This window comes from Zonotrichia leucophrys, chromosome 3 (genome assembly GCF_028769735.1).
Source record: "Zonotrichia leucophrys gambelii isolate GWCS_2022_RI chromosome 3, RI_Zleu_2.0, whole genome shotgun sequence".
NCBI classification, from domain to species: Eukaryota; Metazoa; Chordata; class Aves; order Passeriformes; family Passerellidae; genus Zonotrichia; species Zonotrichia leucophrys.
In genome coordinates, this window is record NC_088172.1 from 104,094,389 (window position 1) to 104,116,290 (window position 21,902).

Here is a 21,902-nt window from a genome sequence, read left to right on the forward strand (position 1 = left end):
CGCTCCTCGCCACCCCATTGGCTGCACCCCGCGCGGGGGGGCGGGGCCTCCGCGCGGGCCCCGCTCCCATTGGCGAGGGCCGCCCCCCTCCCGGCGCTGCCGCCCCTCCCCTTAGGGCGGGCCCGGGCGGCGCCGGCAGATGAGGGCGCGGCGGGTGCGGACGGGGCGCTCGCGGGTCCCGCTCGTCCTGCGGTGGAGCCGAGCCCCCGTCCCGCTGCTGCCCCACCGGATCGGCCCAGGGAGGAGCCCCCCTGCACGTCCCATCCCGTCCCGCTGACCCCGCGCCTGGGAACCGCCAGGTAAACCGGGAGGGGTCCCGGTGGGGAGCGCCCCGGGGAACCATTGGGGTCCCCGCTCTGAGGTTGCCGCACTTGTAGATCGCCTGTGACGGGTTTTTATATTTTTAATTTAAAGGCTTTGTAGTTTTTAACGTTGGCTGGTTCGCGGGCAAGCAGCAAAGTTGCTGTTGTTCCTGTCCGCAGCCTCATTCTGCACCATCACTTCCTTGCGTTTCGGCTGAGGATGGAACCTCTGCCCATCCCTCCCTCCATCCTCACCTTCCCTCACGCTGTGAGGAACAGCAATCCCTCCTTCCTTCCTGCTTTAATGACATGCTGTATATCACGAAAAAGTCGAATCAGATTGTGTGTTTCCATAATGAATTAACTCTTGGGAATCCTTTGCACCGCTTGATAGGGAATTCTCAGTATTAATAGGAATTTCTGTTGTCATGTATCTTTATATGCTGTGCATCTCAAATGAGTTGGTTGGAGTTAAATAATTTGGAAACTTTTTTTTTTCCAATTGTCATAGTTGAAGAAGGGGTTAACCTGAGCTTTCCTTGCAGTAATAGAGTGGAGAGAATCTGTACAAGTTGCTTTTTCTCTTAAGAATATGATTTCTTACAGGCTTTATTTTGCAGCTTTTAGAGAGTTCTTGAATGAGACAGAATCTTGCATGTGTCTTTATATTTCCAACAGGGTTTCCTAAAGGACAAAAAGGCAAACACTGAATGTCATGTGTAAAGCCACAAAGAGGAGTCCTGTGCTCTTTGCAGAATATAAATAAAAATACTTCTGTATGCCTGTAATTAAGTCTCCTCCTTCATTTGTCTTTGCAGTAGTAAGCATATAGAGAACTGTATTTTAATGTGCTGAATAAGCAAATTAGGAAGCCTGTATTGAGAGACAAAGACTTGATTCTCTCTGAAGGTGTCATCCCGTTTTAGAGCACCTGTCATCCCTTCATGCTCGGGCTGCTTCATGCTCCACACGCTTGATGTGCAGTAAACTTGTTACCACTGAAGCACTCAGAATTTTCCCCTGTAAATTGCATGCTCCTTTCTTTTGCAAAAACAAACAAAGAGAAAGTTTTCCTTCTCCCTTTCTTTCCTTGATTGCCCAGTGTAATCATCCCATAGCTCTCGCCCTCAAAATGGTGATTTATGGAATATTGACATTGCTGGTAATTCCACTCACATTAAGCCTATTTTATGGTGGGAAACCACGGGATTATAATACTCCATCACTTACTTATCTCATGCAAACAATGCAGACATCTGTCTGCACCAGGGAATCACCACAGTGACACTGCCCCAAAGTGCCCTCAGAGATCCGGACATGCGCACTGATCCACTTTACCTGACAGCGTAAAATTCCTCTTTTACTCAGAATTCTGGGCTCGTGGAACCTGTAAGGACCTTTCTCTTCTAAAACTGGCTGTTTGGCATATTTTACAGCAGATTTCACTTAGGCAGAATTGCTGAAATGGTATGAAATTTTCTATAGGGCTTGTCCTCTGTTTTGTGGCTTTTTTTTCCCTTCTTTTTAAATCTCATGACTGTGGGAAACCAAAGAGTTCTCTCAGTGGGTTCTGGGTTTTTTTCCCTCTGATTTAATTCAGCTGCCCTTTGGAGAGGATGAAAGCTTACAGTTACCTCTGCTGTGATTTCTGTTTCTACCAACAAAACAACCAGAAAAAAAGGGCTGGAACAGCTTCTAGAGGGAGAAAAAACCAGGGATATTTTGTGTATTTCAAGCATCTTTTCTTTCAGAAAGAGGGTGATGCAAAAGAAACATCTATGTATGTTATGCTTTTAGTAACAAGTTATCAGGTGTATTTTCTCTCAAATTCTCTATAATTCTTGCTTTACAAGTAAAAAATTCGTGTGTGGCTTTTAAGTTCTGTTATTAAGTATTTCTATTCTGAGCTCTTTGGCTGTGCTTTACTTGATGTGAAACTGTTAATTAATGCCCACAGTTGTTTCCCAGCAGAAACTAAATCAGTACCTTGAACTTTTCTGTTCCCTGGTGCTATACATACAAAAGAAGAAAAAAAACTAACGAATGTAATCTTGTTTTATAAAGTGTTTTCTGCTGTTGTTGTGTGCTTTGTTCTGGTGTTCAGCTTAAAGCTGAGGAATGAGAGGTTTTTGGAGCTGCTCATAAGGAGTTGGGAGTGTCAGGTGTTGGGAGTGAGAGCTGAAGGAGATCCAGGTGTGGTTTCCTGGCTCCCAAGTGTTGCTGGCCCTTAAATTGGTCTCCTGGCTTGGCTTCTGAATGATGGCAGTCAGAGATGGGCTGAGCAATGAGGAGAGCAGGGATGAGAGCAGGAGATTTGTGGGAACAGAAAAATGTACTTGAACGTGTGTAAATTTGCGTTGAAATGCTCCTCTGTAACTTTGGCTGGTTATGCTGAGATTTTGGAAACCTTTCTCTTGTGTCAGAGATGAGATTTCCTCTCTGGGAAGAGGCAGCTCAGAGGAAAGGTGGATAATACCTGCTGCTGCTCTTGGGTTGGCTTGGTGTGCTTTGCTCATCTGCTTCTCCCTCAGGGCTCTGAGAATATGTAAATTTTGTCAGAAAGCCTCAGTGCTTGACTTCAATGCTGTGGTAATTTATCCCCAGTAATTTATGGAGTGCTGCAGGTAAAGCAGATCAAGCCTTAGCAAACCATGCAGTGAGATTTGCTAAAAACTCTTTCTGTTCTAGGCTCAAGTAGCCAAAGATGAGTCGTGGGTTCTCAGAAAACAATAACTTCCCCTATGACAACAACCAGATGGTTCTGGATATGATCCTGTGCTCCCTCATTGGGGTTCCTCAGCCCATCAACTGGGACAGTGTGGCAAGGCTGGTTCCAGGATACACCTCCAAAGAAGTGAGTGCACTAATAAAAGGATTTGTGTGCTTTGAGCAATGCCTTATGGAGAGGAAAACATTTCCTGGGGGGAGGGAGGGAAATTGAAATTAAGGTTTGGTTTTTTTTTCCTAAAATAATTTGCCCCTAATTGAAAAAGTTAAATGAGCAGTAGATTGAAATGAGGTGGAGGGTTTTGTTTTGAGAAATGTATTCTGCATTGTATTTCATTAAGACTTACACAGAATAAGAATGAAAATTACTGGGAAGGAAAAATTAAGAAGTGAAATTAAAAAAGGGAGCTGTGCTACTGCATTCCAAACTCCCTAGCTGAGACTTGGTGGAAGGGATGCCAGTACCCACTATCCCTGTGCAGGCTGTGGTGTCCTTACTGGGAACCCTAAAAACTCTGTGTGTGTGTGTGTTACAACTCTGAACAAGGAGGGGTTACAGATCTCTGTTGGGTAAGGGGTGCAGTTGCTGCTTTGTGGATTTTTCTTCCTTTGGTTGGAGTAGAGTTGGAAGAACCTCTGTATCCTTCTCTTTCTGGATTGCTGAATTTCCTGGTGAAATGCTCTTTTTTTAATAATAATTTTGATTTTTTAATTTCTGAGAGGGTGTAAGCTAAGAAAAAATAAGTCTTTTGCCCTTATGATTCAGCAAAGCTGAAAGAAAACAAGACAGTGGTCTTGACTTTCTTGCAAACCTAATCAAGTGTGTCAGCTCCCATTTATAGCAGTGCTACTGGGTGTTGCTGTAACCTTGGGTTTCAAACAGAAAAATGAAGGATTGGGTGTAGAAGCTTCTGTGGAATGCTGCTGCCTTTCAAGTTCTTGGCAGAGGCTTGGGGACATCTCTGTTGTTCACCTTTCAATGTGCAGACAGCACTGTGCATGTTAAATAAAATAACAGTATCAGTGAGCCCTCTCCTCACATTGATTCATGTGATTGATTAGTGCAAGTCTGATTACTCTGTTCTCACAGAACTGAATGTCTCCAATATGTCCCTATTTAAGGAGTCCCCATTTAAGGCAGTTAGATAAAAGCATAGACATATCAAATTTGTGACTGCCATCCCAAATTTGAGACACTGTGAGTATCAGAAGGATGTCCCTGTGTGCCCCTGGCATGAAGTCTGTTAACCCTAAATAAATAAATTAAACCAGCTGCTAATGGAGCCCCACACCTGTGTCACAGGAGGAGCACCTGTAGAATTAAATAGATTTATTTGTATGTGCAGGTTACCTCTGTGTAGGGCTTTGCTGAACCAAGCCTTTAATTATGATTGTGTTGATACAAATTTACAGGACAGAAAGACTCTCTAGTTCATCAAAAACTGGGGATGGGAAGTTTATAGGATTGCAGTGGAAAGCAGCAGTCCCTTTTGTCCTAATTGGAATGGAAGTCATAAAGGAAAAGAATAATAATTGTGGATCAATTTCTGTAGCCACTCTTAATATTTCACCATGTTTATGGTAAAAACTAGCTACAAAATGAGAATTCAAACTCTCCCCATAACTTTCTCTTTTGAAAACTGGGCTTAAAACCTCAAAGGGTTTAAGGAAATGAAAGTTTAAACAGTTTCTACTTAATTATTTCTCTTTCTGTTATTTAATTATAGTAGCTATTATTTTATTGTGTTTATATATACTGATACCACTAACAACATAGGCAGCATTTGTGCAATACAGTATCCATCTCAAATCACAGTTATTTAAAATGTGCTGCAAGCTGCTGCTTCATTGTCCTATCATTTACTCTTGTGGCAGTGTGCAAAAAGGTTTGATGAGCTAAAGAGCAGTGGAAGTTCACCTGTTGACAACCAGTACAACGCCCTGCTGGCTGCTGGTGGGAGCCCTGTGGAGACTTTAGCTACCTACATCAAATCCTCCCTGCTGGATTCCCAGGCAGAGTTTCAGGAGCCTGCTCTTGGGCAGGATTCCATCACTATCACTGGTATGTTTTCAGTCCTTCTGACCTGTACTGCCTTTGGTAATCAGTGTGTGCATGCTTCTGGCCTGAGGGGTTAATTCCACCCAGGAATGGTGGACATTCATCTTTGGAGGGTACAGTATGAATGTAATGCATACAACAAGGCACTTGCCATTAGTTTAGTTTAAAAATCAATGTTTGCTGGGTATTTTTGGGAACTTGTCCTGCCAAGAGGTATAAATCTTTCTGCTGAATTGTGTTTGGGATTTTGGTGGTGTGCTCTTAACCCTGCAAGCATCTGAAGTCATGTTTAGCAGCGTTATTAAAATAACTGGAGAGTACTGTGAGGAAAAGCTGCAGGAGGCTGAGGAGGAGATCCCTGGAGGGCAAACCTTCCTCTCCCAGCTACAAGACCTGGAATGGCAATGGATAGGTACAGAGGAGCAAAATGTAGCTAATTTTTGCTTCAAGACAATCTTAAGATGACAAATGTGTCTTGGTCAATTATGTGTCCCAGTAATTATTGGGCAGCAGAGGACCAAACCCAATAGTTGTGAATTCAATCATAGCACAATTAAATATTGTTAACAATTCCTTTTGTACTGCTTCTGTCAGAAGTTTTAATTAAATGTGTGTGTGATTCTCTGATTTTCAGTACAGAGATGTTCCAGTGACTTTAGAACTTGGTAGATGTATGTGCACCACAAATTGGCTTCAGTGATGAATAAATAATTTCTGTGTTAAAAATTAAGATGACAGTGAAGCATTTAAATGTGTTCTCTGTTAAAATGTCCTTCACTGCAGCTTTCACTGTCCCCTTTGCAGCAGAAAAAGAGCTGTTTGACCTTTGTTCAAAGTGGTTTTAATAACTCTAATCAAGGGCTGATACTGGAAAATGTGTATGCAGTGTCAAGCCTGGGAGTGCTTCCCATCAGCTTTCAGTGATGTGTTCCCTGCCTGCTGGGGATGGGTGCTGCTGGCACCCACAGCTCCCTGTTTGCAGGATTAGCAGCTTCCCAGAGGAGAGTTAACAAGCTAACTCTGCCTCTGGGACTCCTGGGACAATTAGTGCATGATTTCTATCTAACAATGCACTACATGTAATGAGTGTTAATGCAGTCAAGCCCACTAATGTAATGTTTCCTTTGACAAGATCCCAGCCTGAAATTGTTCTGTTTTCTTTGTGACTTTGGATAAATCATTTGCCCTGTTTGAGTGTAATTTGTTGATATGAAATTAGGGTAATTAATCTTTTTTTCTCACAGGCTTGGGTGAACTCACCTTCTTAGTATTTGTGAGGTACTTCTACATTTCAGAATTGGGGATTTGAGACAATCCTATTTGTAAATGGGTTTTGTTTAATTAATTGCTTCCTACTGGATTTATTCATGTTAGCTAATTGTTAGGATGAAGAATTTTTGCCTGTTTGCATTTGTTTGTAGTCATGAGTAACAGCAAGAAAAAGCAAATCATACCTTACTCATTCTGAGCTGGATTCTGGATTTGGCTGAGTTATAAAAGCTCATTTAATACTTGCTAATTATAAGGCCAACTGCTGGTAAGTCCCTCAGATTGCATCTCATGACAGTAAACAAGCACAGAGGACAGCTTTTACCTACAGGATTTGTTACAAGGTCAATCAATCTGTAAGCTTTGGAGGGGAGGAAAGAAGCTAGGAAGCAATGTGTGGGGAAGTTCAGATGTCCCCATTCATTTGGCTGTGCTGCATAGTCTTGCCAGCATTATTGCCTTCAATAAATCACTTCACTGTGCTCACAATGGACTTGCTAATGCATTTGCATTTAATATCATGTATCTCCACAGTCCCTTCTTGCAAAACTCACACCTGTGATCCCTGCAGTGAGGATGGCTGCCCAGAGAGCTGTGGCTGGAGCAGCCCTGCCCAAGGTTTCACTGGGAGTGAATCTGTTGGGTGACTTCCCTTCTGCTGGTTCTGCTCCCTCTATTTAGGCCTTACTAAGACTTAACTGTGCAAGGCCTTTGGAGAAGACTAAATTTGGAGAAAGTTTAGTTTCTTCTGCCTCTGGTGCAGTCATTTTGCTTTCCTGAAGGGCATAACTGCTGTGTTCTGAACCATATAATTTTTGCTGTCAGTCTGCTGTAGTTGTTTAGCCATTAGATGAAGATGAAGGGGTCTGTCTTAATCTTCTTCAGCCTCTTACATGACTCATGAGGGAGATGTTTCTGGAACTCCCAGAAATCTGAGAGAATGGCATAATCATGGAAAATCACCACCCTAGGGTTTTCAGTTGCAGACAGATATGTGTCCTTCCATTGTTTAGAAAAGATAATGATCTTTCTGACTTTTAAGCAAGATTCTTGAAGTTTCACATTGCAGAAATCCATCCACAGCTGGAAATGCCAGTCACTGCTTTAACCTTGGTCCAGCACTCAGTGATTTGGTGCCTGAGCTCCTGAGCCTCACTGGGTTGTTGTGTGCACCTCCCACTGCTTGTGGTACCTTTGTGAAGATGAATTATTTGAAGTGCACCTGTCCTTTATTCCTGGAACAACCTGTGTGCCATTGCTCCACCATGACAGCCACACTTGAGCTGCATTTCCAATGTGCTGAAGAGCCAAAGATGAGGAGATTTTGTTCTAATGCTGCCTTTTTTCCTTACATTGAAGGAAGGCCCAGTGCAGCCTCCACAAGGAGCTGTTCTTCAGAATCTGAGAAAGGTCCTGCCCACAACAGTGGGGAAAGCACTGATGAAACCCAGGGGTAAGAAGAGCTTTGTGTTTGTTATCTCGGGGGTTGTAGAATTGACAGAAACATTGCTTATTAAATATTAAATATTTATCAACCAACTCCTTGAATTTCTGCAGCAACAGAAGGTATTTATAAATGTATGTTCCTCTGAGTGATTGATCACTGCTGTGACAGGAATGAGAAACACACCTGGTTTTGTAAAGGAATGAAACAAGACTGATGGTCAATTACACTTTTGAAAATACTCTTGAACATAGATTTGTCCTATGTAAAAGCAGAAAAAGAGCTGTAAGTGAAAACATTCCCCGTGAATTCCAGTAGCCATCCAGGTCACTTTTATTCCATCACATATCCCTGTTTTCCACACTGTATAATTACACATAAAATAATGTTTGTTTGAAACTTAAGCATCTCTCTGTAGAGACAGCGTTTACTGAGCCTAGCTTCAAGCAATTCTTAAGAAATAGAGATTTTTTAATATACAATAAACCAAATCTTAATTTCCACTGATGAAAATTGCTGTTAATGTCCTTGGGGCCTCAATGATTTAGGCATCTATATCTGGTTATTCTTTGAAGAAAATTAAGAAGGGAGAACAAACAAGTTCTCCATATAACTCAGGTAGTATCCTATAACAAACAGGTGACAAAAATGGGGAAGTGAGCTAGAAACTTTCTATTTCCTTAATTAAATCACTCTGATTATCTGTAGATGATATGCCTCTGTCTTCTTCACCTGCCCAACAATAGTTTCTATTAATAGTTAATAACTGCAGTTTGTTTTCCCTCTGTTAATAAACCCTGTTGGTGCCATCAGTGTTGCAATGCGTGACCCAGAGCAGGAGATGAGGTTGTTGGGATTTGGTGTTCTGATTCTTTAGGCTCCTAATTTGCCTTGTGGCTTTTTTCCTTTGGAGGCCCAATATGGTGATCCACGTGTGCGACGAAGCCAAAAACCTCAAAGAAGATTTTGTGTGTCCTCGAGACCTGTTGGTGTCAGAGATGAAATACTTTGCTGAGTACCTGTCCATGGATGCCCAGCGCTGGGAGGAGGTGGACATTTCTGTGCACTGTGATGTTCACATCTTTGACTGGCTGATAAGATATGTCAAAAGGAACTCCAAGGAGTCTGAGGCTGATGAAATGCCCACTTTAGGTAAAAGCAGATCATTTCTTTTAGGTTTGTTATGTTCTGTACTAATTAATGATGAATGGTTTTGCTGCAGTTCAGCCCCAATCTGTTTCTGACTGTTGTCAGTGATGCCTCAGGTTTAACTTTTATATTTTTCATATTCTGTGCTGCTTTAGTGTGTGGGTCTGGGCTCCATATTATGGGATGCTGAGCTCTGTGCACAGAGCAGGGAGACAAAACAATTCCTGCTCCAGCTGGGCACCAAGGACAAATGACCCAAATCTCAGCCCCAGAGCACAAACACCGTGGGCTGGAGAGAGAAAAACAAGAGGAGTGGGACTGCCTGGGCTAAAGCTGGGATGGGACAATGAACTGCAAGGGGCAAATGGAGCAGAACTGATCCCAGGGACAGACCCCGTGCCCAGTTGTGCATTTTGGGGCCATTTTGGTTCATCTTGAGTGCAGCCCTGGCTGGGCTCTGGTGCTGCCCAAGGTGCATCCACGGAGGCCTTTTAATAAATCCCTACTAATAAATCCCTATTTATTCTTTAGCTCCATCTAGTCTCTGTTCTAGGGCAGCCTTCCCAAGGCAGCATCAGTTGTTGAAGAGTATTGCAGCAGAGATCTTCTGGTCATTTCTGCAGATGGCTCTGCTTTGCCAGCACTGACAGCTTTGAACAAACATGCTGAAAGTTGAAGCAATAAAAAAGCCCCAATATATTTTGGGATGTGATGGTTTTAATTAAGACTCTTCAGACCCCTTCTGACAAAGGGCAGAGTGGTAGATTTTAAATGCTGATGATTGGTTTGTTTGTTTCTCCTCTGCTCCCTGTTGGTATAATTGCAGTGTTTTCTACAATTTCAGTGCAATCCAATACAATGGTATAAGAGTCTTTGTGGATTTTGAGGCAAGTTTTTAATTTTTTAATGAGCCTTTCCTACCACTTTTTAAAATATAACTTTCTTCTCTTGCTTTGTTTATAACTTGCAATGTGGAGGTTATGTTGAAGAAATCCCAGCTGGGTGTGATGGCTACAGATGGAAGTTAATCTTGTGTAATTGTTTAGTCATTGCATCCCTGTGAAGCCTCCTTTTCCAATTTTAAAGAGGTTTCAATTATAATAATTTTTCCAGGTTATAGTTCTACTCTAGCCACTGAAATGGTAAACCAAAAGTTTATTTCTTAAGATGATTAAAACGTTCTGTATTCTGGAGGATGGAATGGCAAGTTGAATGCTAAAACAATAGCTAACATGCTAAATAGGAAGAGAGAGGGATGTGATGTGAAATTACAAAAAAAAAAAAATCCATGTAAAAAACCCCACCTTTGTTCTGTTGCCTTCTAGAACCATCAAATGTCATCTCAATCCTCATTTCTTCTGAGTTTTTGAAGATGGATTCATTAGTAAGTATTAAGAAGATTGATTTTCTGGCATGAGGGCACAGTTAATTACCAGGTGTCTTAACAGCTTGTTTGTTGTGCTTTGGCTGTTACATAAACAGGTGCTGCAAGGAGAGCACTGAGATTTTGAACACTTCTATTCAGTGCAGTAATCCAGTATTTGCAGACTCAATGCAATAAAGAGTATGTTATTTCTAAATGTGGTAGTGTGATCTAGAGTGCTTGTTTTATATCCTTTTCTACATGAATGATATGTTTGCAATTCAGGATCTGATTTTCCAGCTCTGTATAAGGAATAGCTGCTGACTTTGTTGAAATGTTTGTCAAAATCTCTGTCATTGGAGTGGCCCACAGCAAAGCATGGCTGTTGCAGTTGAGATCCATGAGTTTTGTGGTTCTATTTCAACAAGCAATTGGAAGGTTACTGAGATTTTTGGAGGAGAACATAAACTAAGTAATGTCATTCAGCATCAACTTTAGGCAAATCTGAGGCTTGTTTTTTTTATTTTTAAGTCAAATTGAAATAGTTTTCCAAAACACTACGCTTAAAATAAAAGTCTTGCAGCAATTAGCATGGGGGGCTTTTGCCTACAATTCCTTAACATTGGTATTTCTGTTTTTCCTAGGTAGAAAAATGTATTCATTACTGTCACAAAAATATGAATGCTATTGTAGCCACGCCGTGTAACATGAACTGTATCAACGCTAATCTTGTTACACACATTGCTGATCTCTTCAGGCACAATGAGGTGGAGGAGCTGAAGGACAAGAGAGACAAATTTAAGAGGTAACTTTTTTGCCTTGTAAAACACTTCTGAAGTGCTGTTGAGCTTTGAGATCATATTTTGTAACAGCTAAGGCTGTGCAGTTTGAAATTATATATTATATTTAATCTCATGGAATGTATTTTTAATGCAGAATATAATGGTGTTACTTCAGAACTTTATATTAAAATTATGAGCAGAAGGAAAGAGTGTTTATAGGAAAGGCCACACTAGGAGCATGGCATGGGAGAATTATTCATGAATTCTCACATGGGAGCAAGGATTAGGGGAGAAACCTTTTAAGGGATGACATGCTCCTAATTGGTAGAAAATGGTTTGGCTTCAGCATCCTGTGAGCTTGGATGCTTGGGCTTAGAATTCAGGGTGGCTGGGAGGCTGAATAGTTGTGCTGGAATGTTCTTTCTCACATCAGGACCCCAGCTCAGTATCGAGATAAGGGCCAGTTATTGGAGGGAGACTGACAGACAAGCAAGGTGAAAGTAAGGGAGGATTTGAGTCTGTAGGGATGAAGGCTTAATCCTGGAATGCAGTGCAGTTTCTCAGCAATATGCACTAATTAAAGGTCTCTTAATCAAGGTGGAAGCTGGCAGATAATATAGGCAAGCATTTTAATAAAGAAAGAAATCAAAATAAAAGAAAGAAATCAAAATAGCACTTTTGTCACACTTGTGTAAAAATGAGATGGGCAGGATAATTTAAAGGAAAATTATATTAAAAGCTAGATTCTGTGAGTGACTTTGCTTATCAGAATGTGATTGTTAATCTCACTATACATAAAGCAATTTTCAGGTTTTTTTCTAATGGGTGAGCTGTGTTGCTGTCATTAATAGTAAACTTTTCTGCAAGAAGATTGAGAGACTGTTTGATCCAGAGTATGTAAATCCAGATTCCAGAGGAAATGCAGCAACTTTATACAGGTATGGCATTTTTATATGGCTGCTTCAATAGCAAGGACAGCCCCTGTGTTTAGAAGCCCTGCTCTTACTCCAGTGCTTTCTTTCCTTCTTTCTCTTTTCTTTTTTTTTTTTTTTTTAATCTAGGTGTTGTTTATGTAAAAAGTTGCTAACCAAAGAAACTGAAAGGAGAATTCCTTGTGTACCAGGAAAAATCAACATAGACCAACATGGGAATATTGTCTATGTTCATATAAGGTAGTGAATATGTACATATATAAAATGTTTCTTCAACTCTGATTTTGGGTGATTTTACAAGTACTACATACTCAGATACATTTCAAAATTAAATCACAGATATGTGAAGAGTGTATGAAGCATCTCAACTTCTTGTATTACCTAGCAAAAAATAAAACAGGGGGTTGTGATGATGATGTGCTACTGAAATTCATTCAGCTGTGCTGCTGCTGAATGGAAATGGGAAAACTGCAGCCATGATTACTGGGAGGGCTATTTTTGGGTTGCACTGCTTTAAATAGAAAATACTCAGCGAATTCTTTCATCAGATGGTTTTAAGATGTGTGCAGCTGATGAGAGATTGAATGAAATGCTGCATTTCTGCAAGATTTTAGTGAAGAAGACCCCACTGTGTCAGCAAGGAAAGGCTAAAGAGTATTTTCTAATCTGACTTTATACTGTCAAATCAAATGCTCAACCTGCTTAAAGGCTGCTGTGAATAAACTTTGCCAGTTGTTTTTCTGTTCCTGCAGTATTTATCAGAGGAGCTTGCAGGACCTGTTCTGTTTGCAGGCCTGACTCATTTGGCACAAATGTTTGATTGAATTCTGTGATCTGTGGCTGTGAACAGCTGGATTCTCCTGTTCATGAAGATCAGTCCAAGATCAGCTGCACTTCCCTCCCTCCCCACATGCCCATTTTAAGGGGGATGGTGGGAGATTAAGGACAGGAGACCTTTCCCATCAGATCCCTTTTGTTCAGAACAGCCCAAACAGTTCCATATAGCTCTCACCAAGGTGTGGAGTTAAGTCCTGCCTGGCATCTACATAGAACCAGATCTTGTGTCCCTGTCCTGACCTATTTAAGATCATTGGTGATTAGTCACATAAAATTCATTAATTGCATTACTTCACTTAAGCTCAGTGTATGTAGCTGCTCTGCAATTCCCAGCAGATAAATGTGCAGGGCTTTAAAGTTACTCAGAGGATTATCTAGATTCTAATTATTTGTGTTGTGCTGCTTGTGATGCTTTGCTATGCAGAATGTGTTTACTGAGAAGTGATGCTGGCTGCTAATGAATTCAGGCTTAGGAGCTAATACAGTTCTGTCTTTAATGGTTTAAAAGTAAGTTTCTATTTATTGGTCCTCTAGTGGTGCCTAGAACTGACATCCAACTGGGTGTGCTTAGACTTACTTATCCTAGACTTGCTTAGTCTAGGATAGGCTCACATTTAACAAAAATGGTTCAGGCCAGGGCTTAAAATTGGGAGGAAATTTTATCTGCTTTTCCTGAAGATAACATGCCCCACTGCAAGATGCACATTCTCTTTTGAATTCTGAAGAGGGGTGTCTGATGTGATCACAAGGAAGCAACAAAGTCCTGTATTTTTGATACTAGAACTGCCAGGTATGTACCTTCATCAAAAGGGCATGAGCTTGTGTTTTCAAACTGTATTTCTCAGCTACTGTGTTGCAGATAGATAGAAGATGTTTATCTTAGCTTGTAAATTTGCAGTATATGGATCTTGAAGTGAATCAAGCTGTAAATCTTTGCTATAAGTGAGTTTAGGATTTTCTGAAAGAATAAAGTCTCCTCTGTCATGCTCTGAATTTGGTAATTCTTGTTTCACATTGTATCCCTCCTGTTGTAACTACTGGAGGCTTTTCACTGGTGTTTTCTGCACTTTCTCCACCTTGTGCTCCTGGTGGCAGGATCAAAACAGAGCCAACTCTCTGCTGTTTTGCTTTTTCAGAGACAAAACCTGGGAAGTGCATGAGTATTTAATTGGCCTTCACGAGGAGCTGAAATCCTGGCGGGATGTTTACTGGCGCCTTTGGGGAACGGTCAACTGGTTGAACTGCTCAAGATGTAACCAGGTTAGGTGATTTCCCTTTGGCTTGTGGTAACCAGGCTATGGAATTTCACTTTAGCTTGTGGTGGATGACTTTTAGGGGGTGAAGCTGGGATTAAAGCTGTTTGGAAAATATTTGCTAATAGAGCTAGGTACACATTCTTTACAGTGCAGAACTTTTCCTTCCATAGGTTGTCTCACCTCTCACTCTGTTTTTGCTGTTGTAGTCTTTCCTGTGCACTGAGTTCTCCCACTGCCAGTACCACTCGCAGCCAGTTCTTTATCCAGGTGTAGCAAGTGCTCTGGGCTCCACTGGCACAGGAGTTTATCCCTGCTGTAACCAAAAAGTTCTTCGGTTTGACCCCACAACCCTCCCAAAGGTACTTCAGCTCTCCTTTACAGAGCACAGCACGTGCTGGGGTGGGCAACAGTGTGTTAGGAAAATGGGTCTTTATCCAAAATAAGGATTGGAATTCAGAAGTTGAACTTTTGTTGTTATACTGACTGGAATCAGTTCTCCCCATTAACACCAATATTTGATCTTCTGCCTCTGTGTATTGCAGGGCTGCAAAGTGAGGGATCATCTGGTGGAGTTACCTCCAGAAAGCAAAGATGGGGAGGCTCTGCCATCTCAGAGTGAGGAGGGGGATGCTTTGCCATGTCCAAGTGAAGAGGGGGATGCTCTGCCATCTCAGACTGCTCAGATCTTGAATGATCTGCTGCATCATAGAGATGTTATAGTTGTTCCTTTCACCAAGGATGAGAACAGGTAAGAACATTGTATTGAGTTACAGAAATAGCTTAGCCCTCAACAGTGAACACGTGTGCTGTTATATTGGAGCTCTCTCTCATTTCAAAATGAGTCATAGGCCTTTCTAAGGGCACCTTATTTTTGATTGTTTACTTGGAAATTGAAGAACAAGTACTTTCTCCTTTCACTTTTCAAGCAGGCTTTTAGTCACTCAACCCCCGTAAGCATTCACTGCTATCTTTATATTTTAATGTATTTCTGTCAAGATGTTATGTGCCTGACTCAGAGGTCTGTCTGCTCTCTTGATACATGTCCAGTCAATTGGGACTGATTCTGAAGCAGTGGAATAGAAATATTTAATTTTGGTTTCTGTATTTCTCTCAAAGTGATTCTGGTATTGGGCTTGGTGATGACAAAGGCCTTGAATGTGATGTGCTTGTAGAACCAAATACACCATGGGGCCCCAAAACTGGAGAGATCAATGCTGTGAGTACTGATGCTTTTCCTTCTTTTTTTCTAATAATGAGGATTCTTTGAAGAAGTTTTCTTGAACAATTTTTAATAAAAATAAACCCCCTACAATGTTTTAGTAAGACATAGGTACAAAATACCTGGTTGGTGAAAAGGCAAAACTTTCCCATGTCTGCTGGAAATATTTCAGTACATAACTTCCCTGATTTTTGATCAAAAAATCAGCTGTAAGTATTTTTAATGCTAAACTTAGTTTCACTAAACCATGAATTGACTGCATTAAATTGGTCAGTGGTTTTCTAACTGACCAATTGGGTTTGATCATTCCACCAAAGTTTGGAGTTCAAGATGGGAGGAGGCCTGGGAGTTACCAGTGTAGAGTGCTGTACTGTAACACACCACTGCTATTTTTAGAATTTCTCTCACTTTATTTGAATTATTATTGTTTTTGTAGCTTATATGCTTTTTTTTCTCCTTGTGACTGCAGTTTTTGTCTCTGAAGAACTGGGCTTTGCAGCTGGTTAGTAAAATATTTTACTAATTTTAAATATTTGATCTGCTGTACTAGCAAAGAAATTGCTTTGGTTTTTGTCTTATCTCCTAATAAATGAGACAAAAAATGTATTTTTTTGCTTTAATTTTGAGGTTGCAAATAGTGTTTTTACAAGACAGTATGGTAAGTGTGAAGTACTACTTTGGCATTAAAAGAAATGAGAAATTCCTTTGAATGTTTTTATAAAGGGCAGCAAGCCACACTAGCACTGCATGCATCAGTTATTAATAATTTTTTAGGCTGGCAGAAACATAAATCAAAATCCAAGGTTTTGAGTATCTGTCTCTCTTGGCTGGTCTGAGGTACTTCAGGTCTTCATTGTTAAACTTCATCATTTCTCATTATCACTTATTTAGATAAATGTGTATATTCAAACAATGTACATCACATTACTGAACATTTCCATAATTCTGTTCTGATTCATTCTCTGGTCACTGAGATAGGGAGCCATGCTGGATGTCAGCACCTGCAGGACAGATTGATTAAATCATTTAATAGAAGCCCAGGGTCACTTTTAATCTCTGGCTCTCCTGGTGTTGGTTAGAAGCAGCAATCACTGTTATCTGAGGAGGAGGAGTACACCACAGGCTCAGAGGTCACTGAGGATGAAGTGGGGGATGAAGAAGAAGTGTGCAAGAAACCAGGTACATCAAGTCTGTACAGTCCTCTCTGGAGTTACCAGATAGGGATTTGAGGCAGCAGGAGTCCTCTGTAAGCAGATTTTAAATATTAGGTGTTTCAAAAATAAAATCCAAAGTTACTTGAATTTTATCCCAGGTTTTCCTGTGGTTAGATACAAATTACCCCACTGCTTGATGCCATCAAAAATCACTGGCAAACAGGAAAAGCTGCAGCTATTCATGTCTGAGAAGTCCTTGGAATTATCAAGCATTTATTTTGCTGGAAACTATCAAATTAATGAGATTTCATGTAATGAATGTTGGAAGAAAAGGCAGCAATTTCATGACTGCTTTTACATGCAAAGAAACCCCACAGATTTGTCTTTTGATTGCATAGAGGAATGATTGGTTAATGTAGATAAAATTGTGTCTGCATTGAGGCTAAGCTGTATATGATCTAAAAATACTTTTATTCATTTTTAATGTGTTAATGGGTTTAGGAACATGGAAAGCAAAAAACCAACTTCTCCTTTTCACCCTACTAATGATTCATTGGAAGAGAGGCTTCCAATGATTTCTTTGTTCTTTTTGTTGTTGCTCAAAGGATGATTGGAATTGCACCAGTATAAAAATATATATAAATTTTGAAAGAAAATGTTGTAATTTAAATTTAACCTTGTTTGATCTGATACTGCTGATTTGATCTGATGCTGATCAGATCAGATGCTGATCTGATTCAATGACAGAATTTAGTCATTGAATTAATGTGGTCCAAAGTGTAGCTTGTGTGTGCATTAATTTTTAAAGGTAAAAAATGTATGCTGTTATGTGCAATCACTCTGCATTTTAAATATTGAGTTTCTGTATATTTCTCATAGAAAAGCTTTTGAGTAGTGTTAGCATGCCTGCAACACTAACAAAAGGAAAACAGATTTACACTATTTGTAAAGAAATAGAGGGGAAAAATATTTTAGTACCTCTGTAGTTGAGAAATTCCAAGTATCTGAGGGTATGAATAGACATTTCTTCTATTAGCAGGGAGAAAGGAGAAATTAAAGAAATCCTACAGGCACCCAAAGAAAGCAGTTTCTTCACCCAGTGTTCAGAAAAGGGAGAAGGCATCTGATAAGGTAAAACCACAGCTGTGAGCCCAGGCTCTCTGGCTGGCCTAAATAATGAGGAATTTTCTCTAAGTTTTGGGCTTGACCTTAGACAAGCACATGAAATCTGGTTTTTTTTCCTTCAACAGTCAAGTTCCCGAGATGCTTCTCCTTTCATGTAAGTCATTTTCAAAGCCCTTGAGAGCACATTTTAGTCTCTCCCTCTGCTAAGCTGTTTTTGCTAACAGGCTGTGTGCACCTTTCCCCTGCAGTGTGAGCATGCAGCAGAACAAATGGGATGCCTCCAGGTCCCTGAGATACAACCAGGATGCTCAGAGAGAAGATGGTCTGTTCCTGCATGAGTTTGGCTTTCATGAAGTTAACATTATGCAAAGGAAATGAGCCAGCTAATTTTCCTAAAATTCACTTAGTTACATCCCTGTAGGGTGAATTTAATCTCAGATCCAGCAGTGGGATTTGGGGTGTTTGTGTGATTGATGTGCTTTATTTGGAATGTCAGCACAGAACCTACAGAGATTATAGTTTGTCATCTCATGATTAGAAAAGTATGCACACATATTATCCTGTATCCCTGTGGCATTTATTGTTTGTGCAGATAAACAGAGAAACATCCACTTCCATCTCTTTCCCAGTCTCTCTGACTAAAAACATTCAGAATTGGGTTAATTTGTTCTGCCTTTTTTAATCTCTCCTGAAACTCTTGTGCAATTTTGCTGTTTTAAAAACTTCTGCCTCCAAACCATTTCCTGAGATTTTGATCTCACTGCAGTGCCTCAGGCTGATTCTGGTATCTGCCAAGGCTGCTGAGGCTACATCAGGATTTAGGAGCCTGGCTGTTCAAGACTTTTATATAAACTAAAAACAATTACAAGTCCATATCACTAAAGTCTGTGTCTAATCCTCTTTGTGTTCAGTAGCAATGTTAACCTTTGTTCTAAATATCCTCTCTTATTTCTGACAGATCAGAGAAGAATGTCTGAGATCACAGGGCACTTAATAAAAATGAGACTGGGAGACCTTGATCGAGTCAAGTCCAAAGACAGCAAAGAAGTAAGATTTGTCCTGGCAAAATGTAATATTTGCAGAGTTGAAGTGAGCCTTGGTTAACAAAAACATTAAACACAAATAAATATAACATCTATTCAACACATAAGCTAAAGAATTAATTTTATCCATCTTCATTTTGTTCCAAGCGTGATTTTTTTTAAGGATTTGAGTTTAAAATAATATTTAAAGTTCACTGCTTTTAAAAACTGCTCATGGAAAGTAGAATGGGTTTAAGAAAGCCAGTATTGGGTTGTGATAATGGACAAATGTATGCCATAGATTGTGCTGAATATTAGTGATATTTTTATGGAAAGTCACTGATTACATTGAAACCATGTCAAAACTTGATTATTTTTTCTGGATTCCAGTATGCAGGAGGCATTTATTCTAGACTTGAAGCTCAGATAAAAGCCTCAGCACAGGTCAGTGCACGACAAAGCAATGCTGAGAAGAATCCCAGGTAAGATTTTAAAATAAAAGCAGGAAAAACTCCTGGATTTTTGGGAGTGTGGGGTGGTGGGTTTTAAAGAAAAAACATGCTTCATTTCACACAGCTCTTATGGATCAGGTTAAGCTGTATGAGGAGCAAAAGCTTCCCTTGTTCTCAAGAAGAGCTGGGATAATGGAACTCTTAGAGCCATGGTGGGGGGAGGTTCACTGCAGCTCCAACATAATTTTCTTTTTGGGAAACTACAGAAAATTAGAAAAGTGTCAGCCAAGATTTTTATCTTATTCTTCATCCACCTCGTAGAACTAAACCAAAAGCCCCCACACATCAAAAACCTGCATTAATAATAAAAAACCCTACATTAATGATGTAAATATGCTTCTCATGTGTTTTTAACCCAGGTCAAAAACCCGTTTTGGCCAAGGCCGTCCCACATAAGGAGCTGTGGACTTGCTTTAGCCAGACCTCATTACTGCTTCCTGAAACTGCACTGCACTCTGACAATGGACAATGCACATCTCTGAAAGCTTGCCAGTGACTTATTTATTACTTTAAGCCTTGTAAATTATTTTGTGCTATAAATGAATGCAAACCCAATAAGGTCTGTACTTATTTTAATTGTAAATATTCTATTTGTTAAAGTTAAATTTAATTGCTTTTTTTAGGCTGTTGCATTGAGTTGCATAGAAAATATTTTATAAATCTACAAAATTAAATTATCAGACTAACTTTATTTATGAGGGAAGATACAATTATGCCTTTTGGTATGCTAGAAATACTGAAAAGGAAAAAGCAAGACTACTGAGTTCTGAATGCAGTCAGCAGCATTAACCCAAGTTCTCCTTGTGTATTTATATTGTGTTGTATTTGATGGTACATTTTAGGTCAGTCTTCTGGGGATTTGCATTTAAAGTCCATGACAATGCCTGGGACTTAGACTAGTTGAAGCAACATTCTCATGCAGTTCTGAGGCTTGCTTGTGTACCTCACACAAGTCCCACTCCTCTGAAGGTGGGTGGCAGGTAGGGACTAGACCTCCAAAGATGCTCTCAGTGCTGTGAGATGCAGCATTGCATCTTGCATGTGAACCACTTGCTTTTCTTGGATATGGAATCTGTACCCGTCCCCATTCCTGACCCCTCCTGCACAGACAGTGCTCTGTCCCCTTCTAAAACCCAAACCTTGTCATGCAAAGCACTTCTCTCTCTAACTAATGCCATGCCACTAAATTTCTGAGCAGATCTGTCATTAATTCTGTATCACTACAAAGGCTTGTGCATGCAGATCTTTTGGGTCTAGTTACTCCCTGAAACCTGCCTGATTTACACTGTTTAGAAGTCAGATGCACTTTCAAGTTCTGTATTTGGAGCAATAGAACACAAATCCAGGGCTGCCAAAATGAAATAACTTGCCTAGAAAATATGTTGTATATTAGCAGAGAAAATGGCAATAATAATAATAATAATGATGATGATGGCTGAATTCAAGGAAACACGTTCTGACTTTTTGAAACAGGTAGAGAGCTCAGGGAAAGCTTATTCCAACTCCTGGCTGTACAATAAATGGGGAGTTTGGAATTAAGTCAGCAAGTTCCTGGGTGGGAGGGTGGGGTGGGGTAAGGAGAGGGAGGTTTGTTTGAATTCTCTTCTCTCCATTTTTGTTTGTCTTGTTCCTTGATGATTTTGGTAGGTGTTAGAAGGCTAGGATAGCAATACTTGAAAATACTGCTGTCAAGGTGGAAGGTTTTTATTGAAACAATTAATAATCAGTGTTACTTGTGTGTTTTGTCCAATGCCGTAGCAAATTTGGAGCCCAGTGAAACCAACAAGCAAAATTGGATTTCAGTGGTTTTGATTTTGGGCAGGAGCTCTAACTTTGCAGGAGTGCTTTAATCTGTTACCCAATAAATAAGGTTTTGTGAATGCCTCAGGCCTGTTTGCAAGTACTGATGCAGTTTGAAGCACTTGTAGTCAATGTTGGAAACCCGATTGTTGTTTGTTGAAAGTATTATAAAACCCATCAGGTATGAAAAGTGCAGTAGGAAAAGTGTTTTGCTACAATTTTGTGACTTCTGATAAAGGGTTGTTCCAAATTCCCATGGTAAACCTGGGGTGAAAGTTGCAGGCTGCATGTGTGTGTATTTTGTTTTCATAGAACTACTGACTAGAAGAGAAAGGAAAATTCTGCTGGTTTTGTTCTGTGGGGAAGTGCCAGTTCTACATGCCAGTATTGTTTTACTCAAAAATATTTTTGAGCATATACAAATAATATACATGATGTGCAGTGTTATCTATTTTTCCCCATGCCAACCACCTTGAATTTTTATCTTGTATTAATTTTGAAAATTTGTCTTGGTTTAATGGAAATAAACATTATTAATTTAAGAAGTGTGTGAGTTTTTTATAGATGCTTTTTAAGAGCTAAGTATGTGCATAGATATTGTTTGATGGTCTCAATCATGCATGTGTATTTGTGATTAAATTGCAGCATCCTCATACAGGCTTTTTATCTGTCAAGAACAGGATATCATTAAATGCAGAGCTACTCCAAATCTACAAGAACTTCAGAGAATTTTTATCTGCATCAAGTTTTGAAGCTGGATTAAAAATTCCTCAGTGAGCTGCACTACAACTGACCCAAGTATGCAAAATGTCAGGCTAAGCTATGTTTAAAAAAACCCATAATTTTGCTTTGCACTGCCCCAGTGCAGATTGTTTAAATGGTGCAATCTGTTACATCTGTGAATACAATTAGTTTCCATGATTCTGTTTCTAGGAATTGCTGTTGGGATG

General features: G+C 40.1%; 1 protein-coding gene across 1 annotated transcript; it reads left to right on the top strand.

Annotated features, from left to right (window-relative positions):
- The first annotated feature begins 151 nt into the window (after positions 1–151).
- On the top strand, positions 152–21,477 carry SANBR (SANT and BTB domain regulator of CSR). The gene is made up of 21 exons (XM_064709777.1): positions 152–299; positions 2,991–3,156; positions 4,905–5,091; positions 7,717–7,810; positions 8,715–8,953; positions 10,276–10,334; positions 10,958–11,118; positions 11,947–12,033; positions 12,157–12,267; positions 14,001–14,124; positions 14,327–14,479; positions 14,663–14,868; positions 15,237–15,336; positions 15,809–15,841; positions 16,419–16,518; positions 17,530–17,624; positions 17,744–17,772; positions 17,867–17,940; positions 18,577–18,665; positions 19,031–19,122; positions 19,512–21,477. The coding sequence occupies exons 2-21, from the start codon at positions 3,007–3,009 to the stop codon at positions 19,546–19,548; spliced, it is 2,220 nt and encodes a 739-aa protein (XP_064565847.1). The 5' UTR covers positions 152–299; positions 2,991–3,006; the 3' UTR covers positions 19,549–21,477.
- The last annotated feature ends 425 nt before the right edge of the window (positions 21,478–21,902 follow it).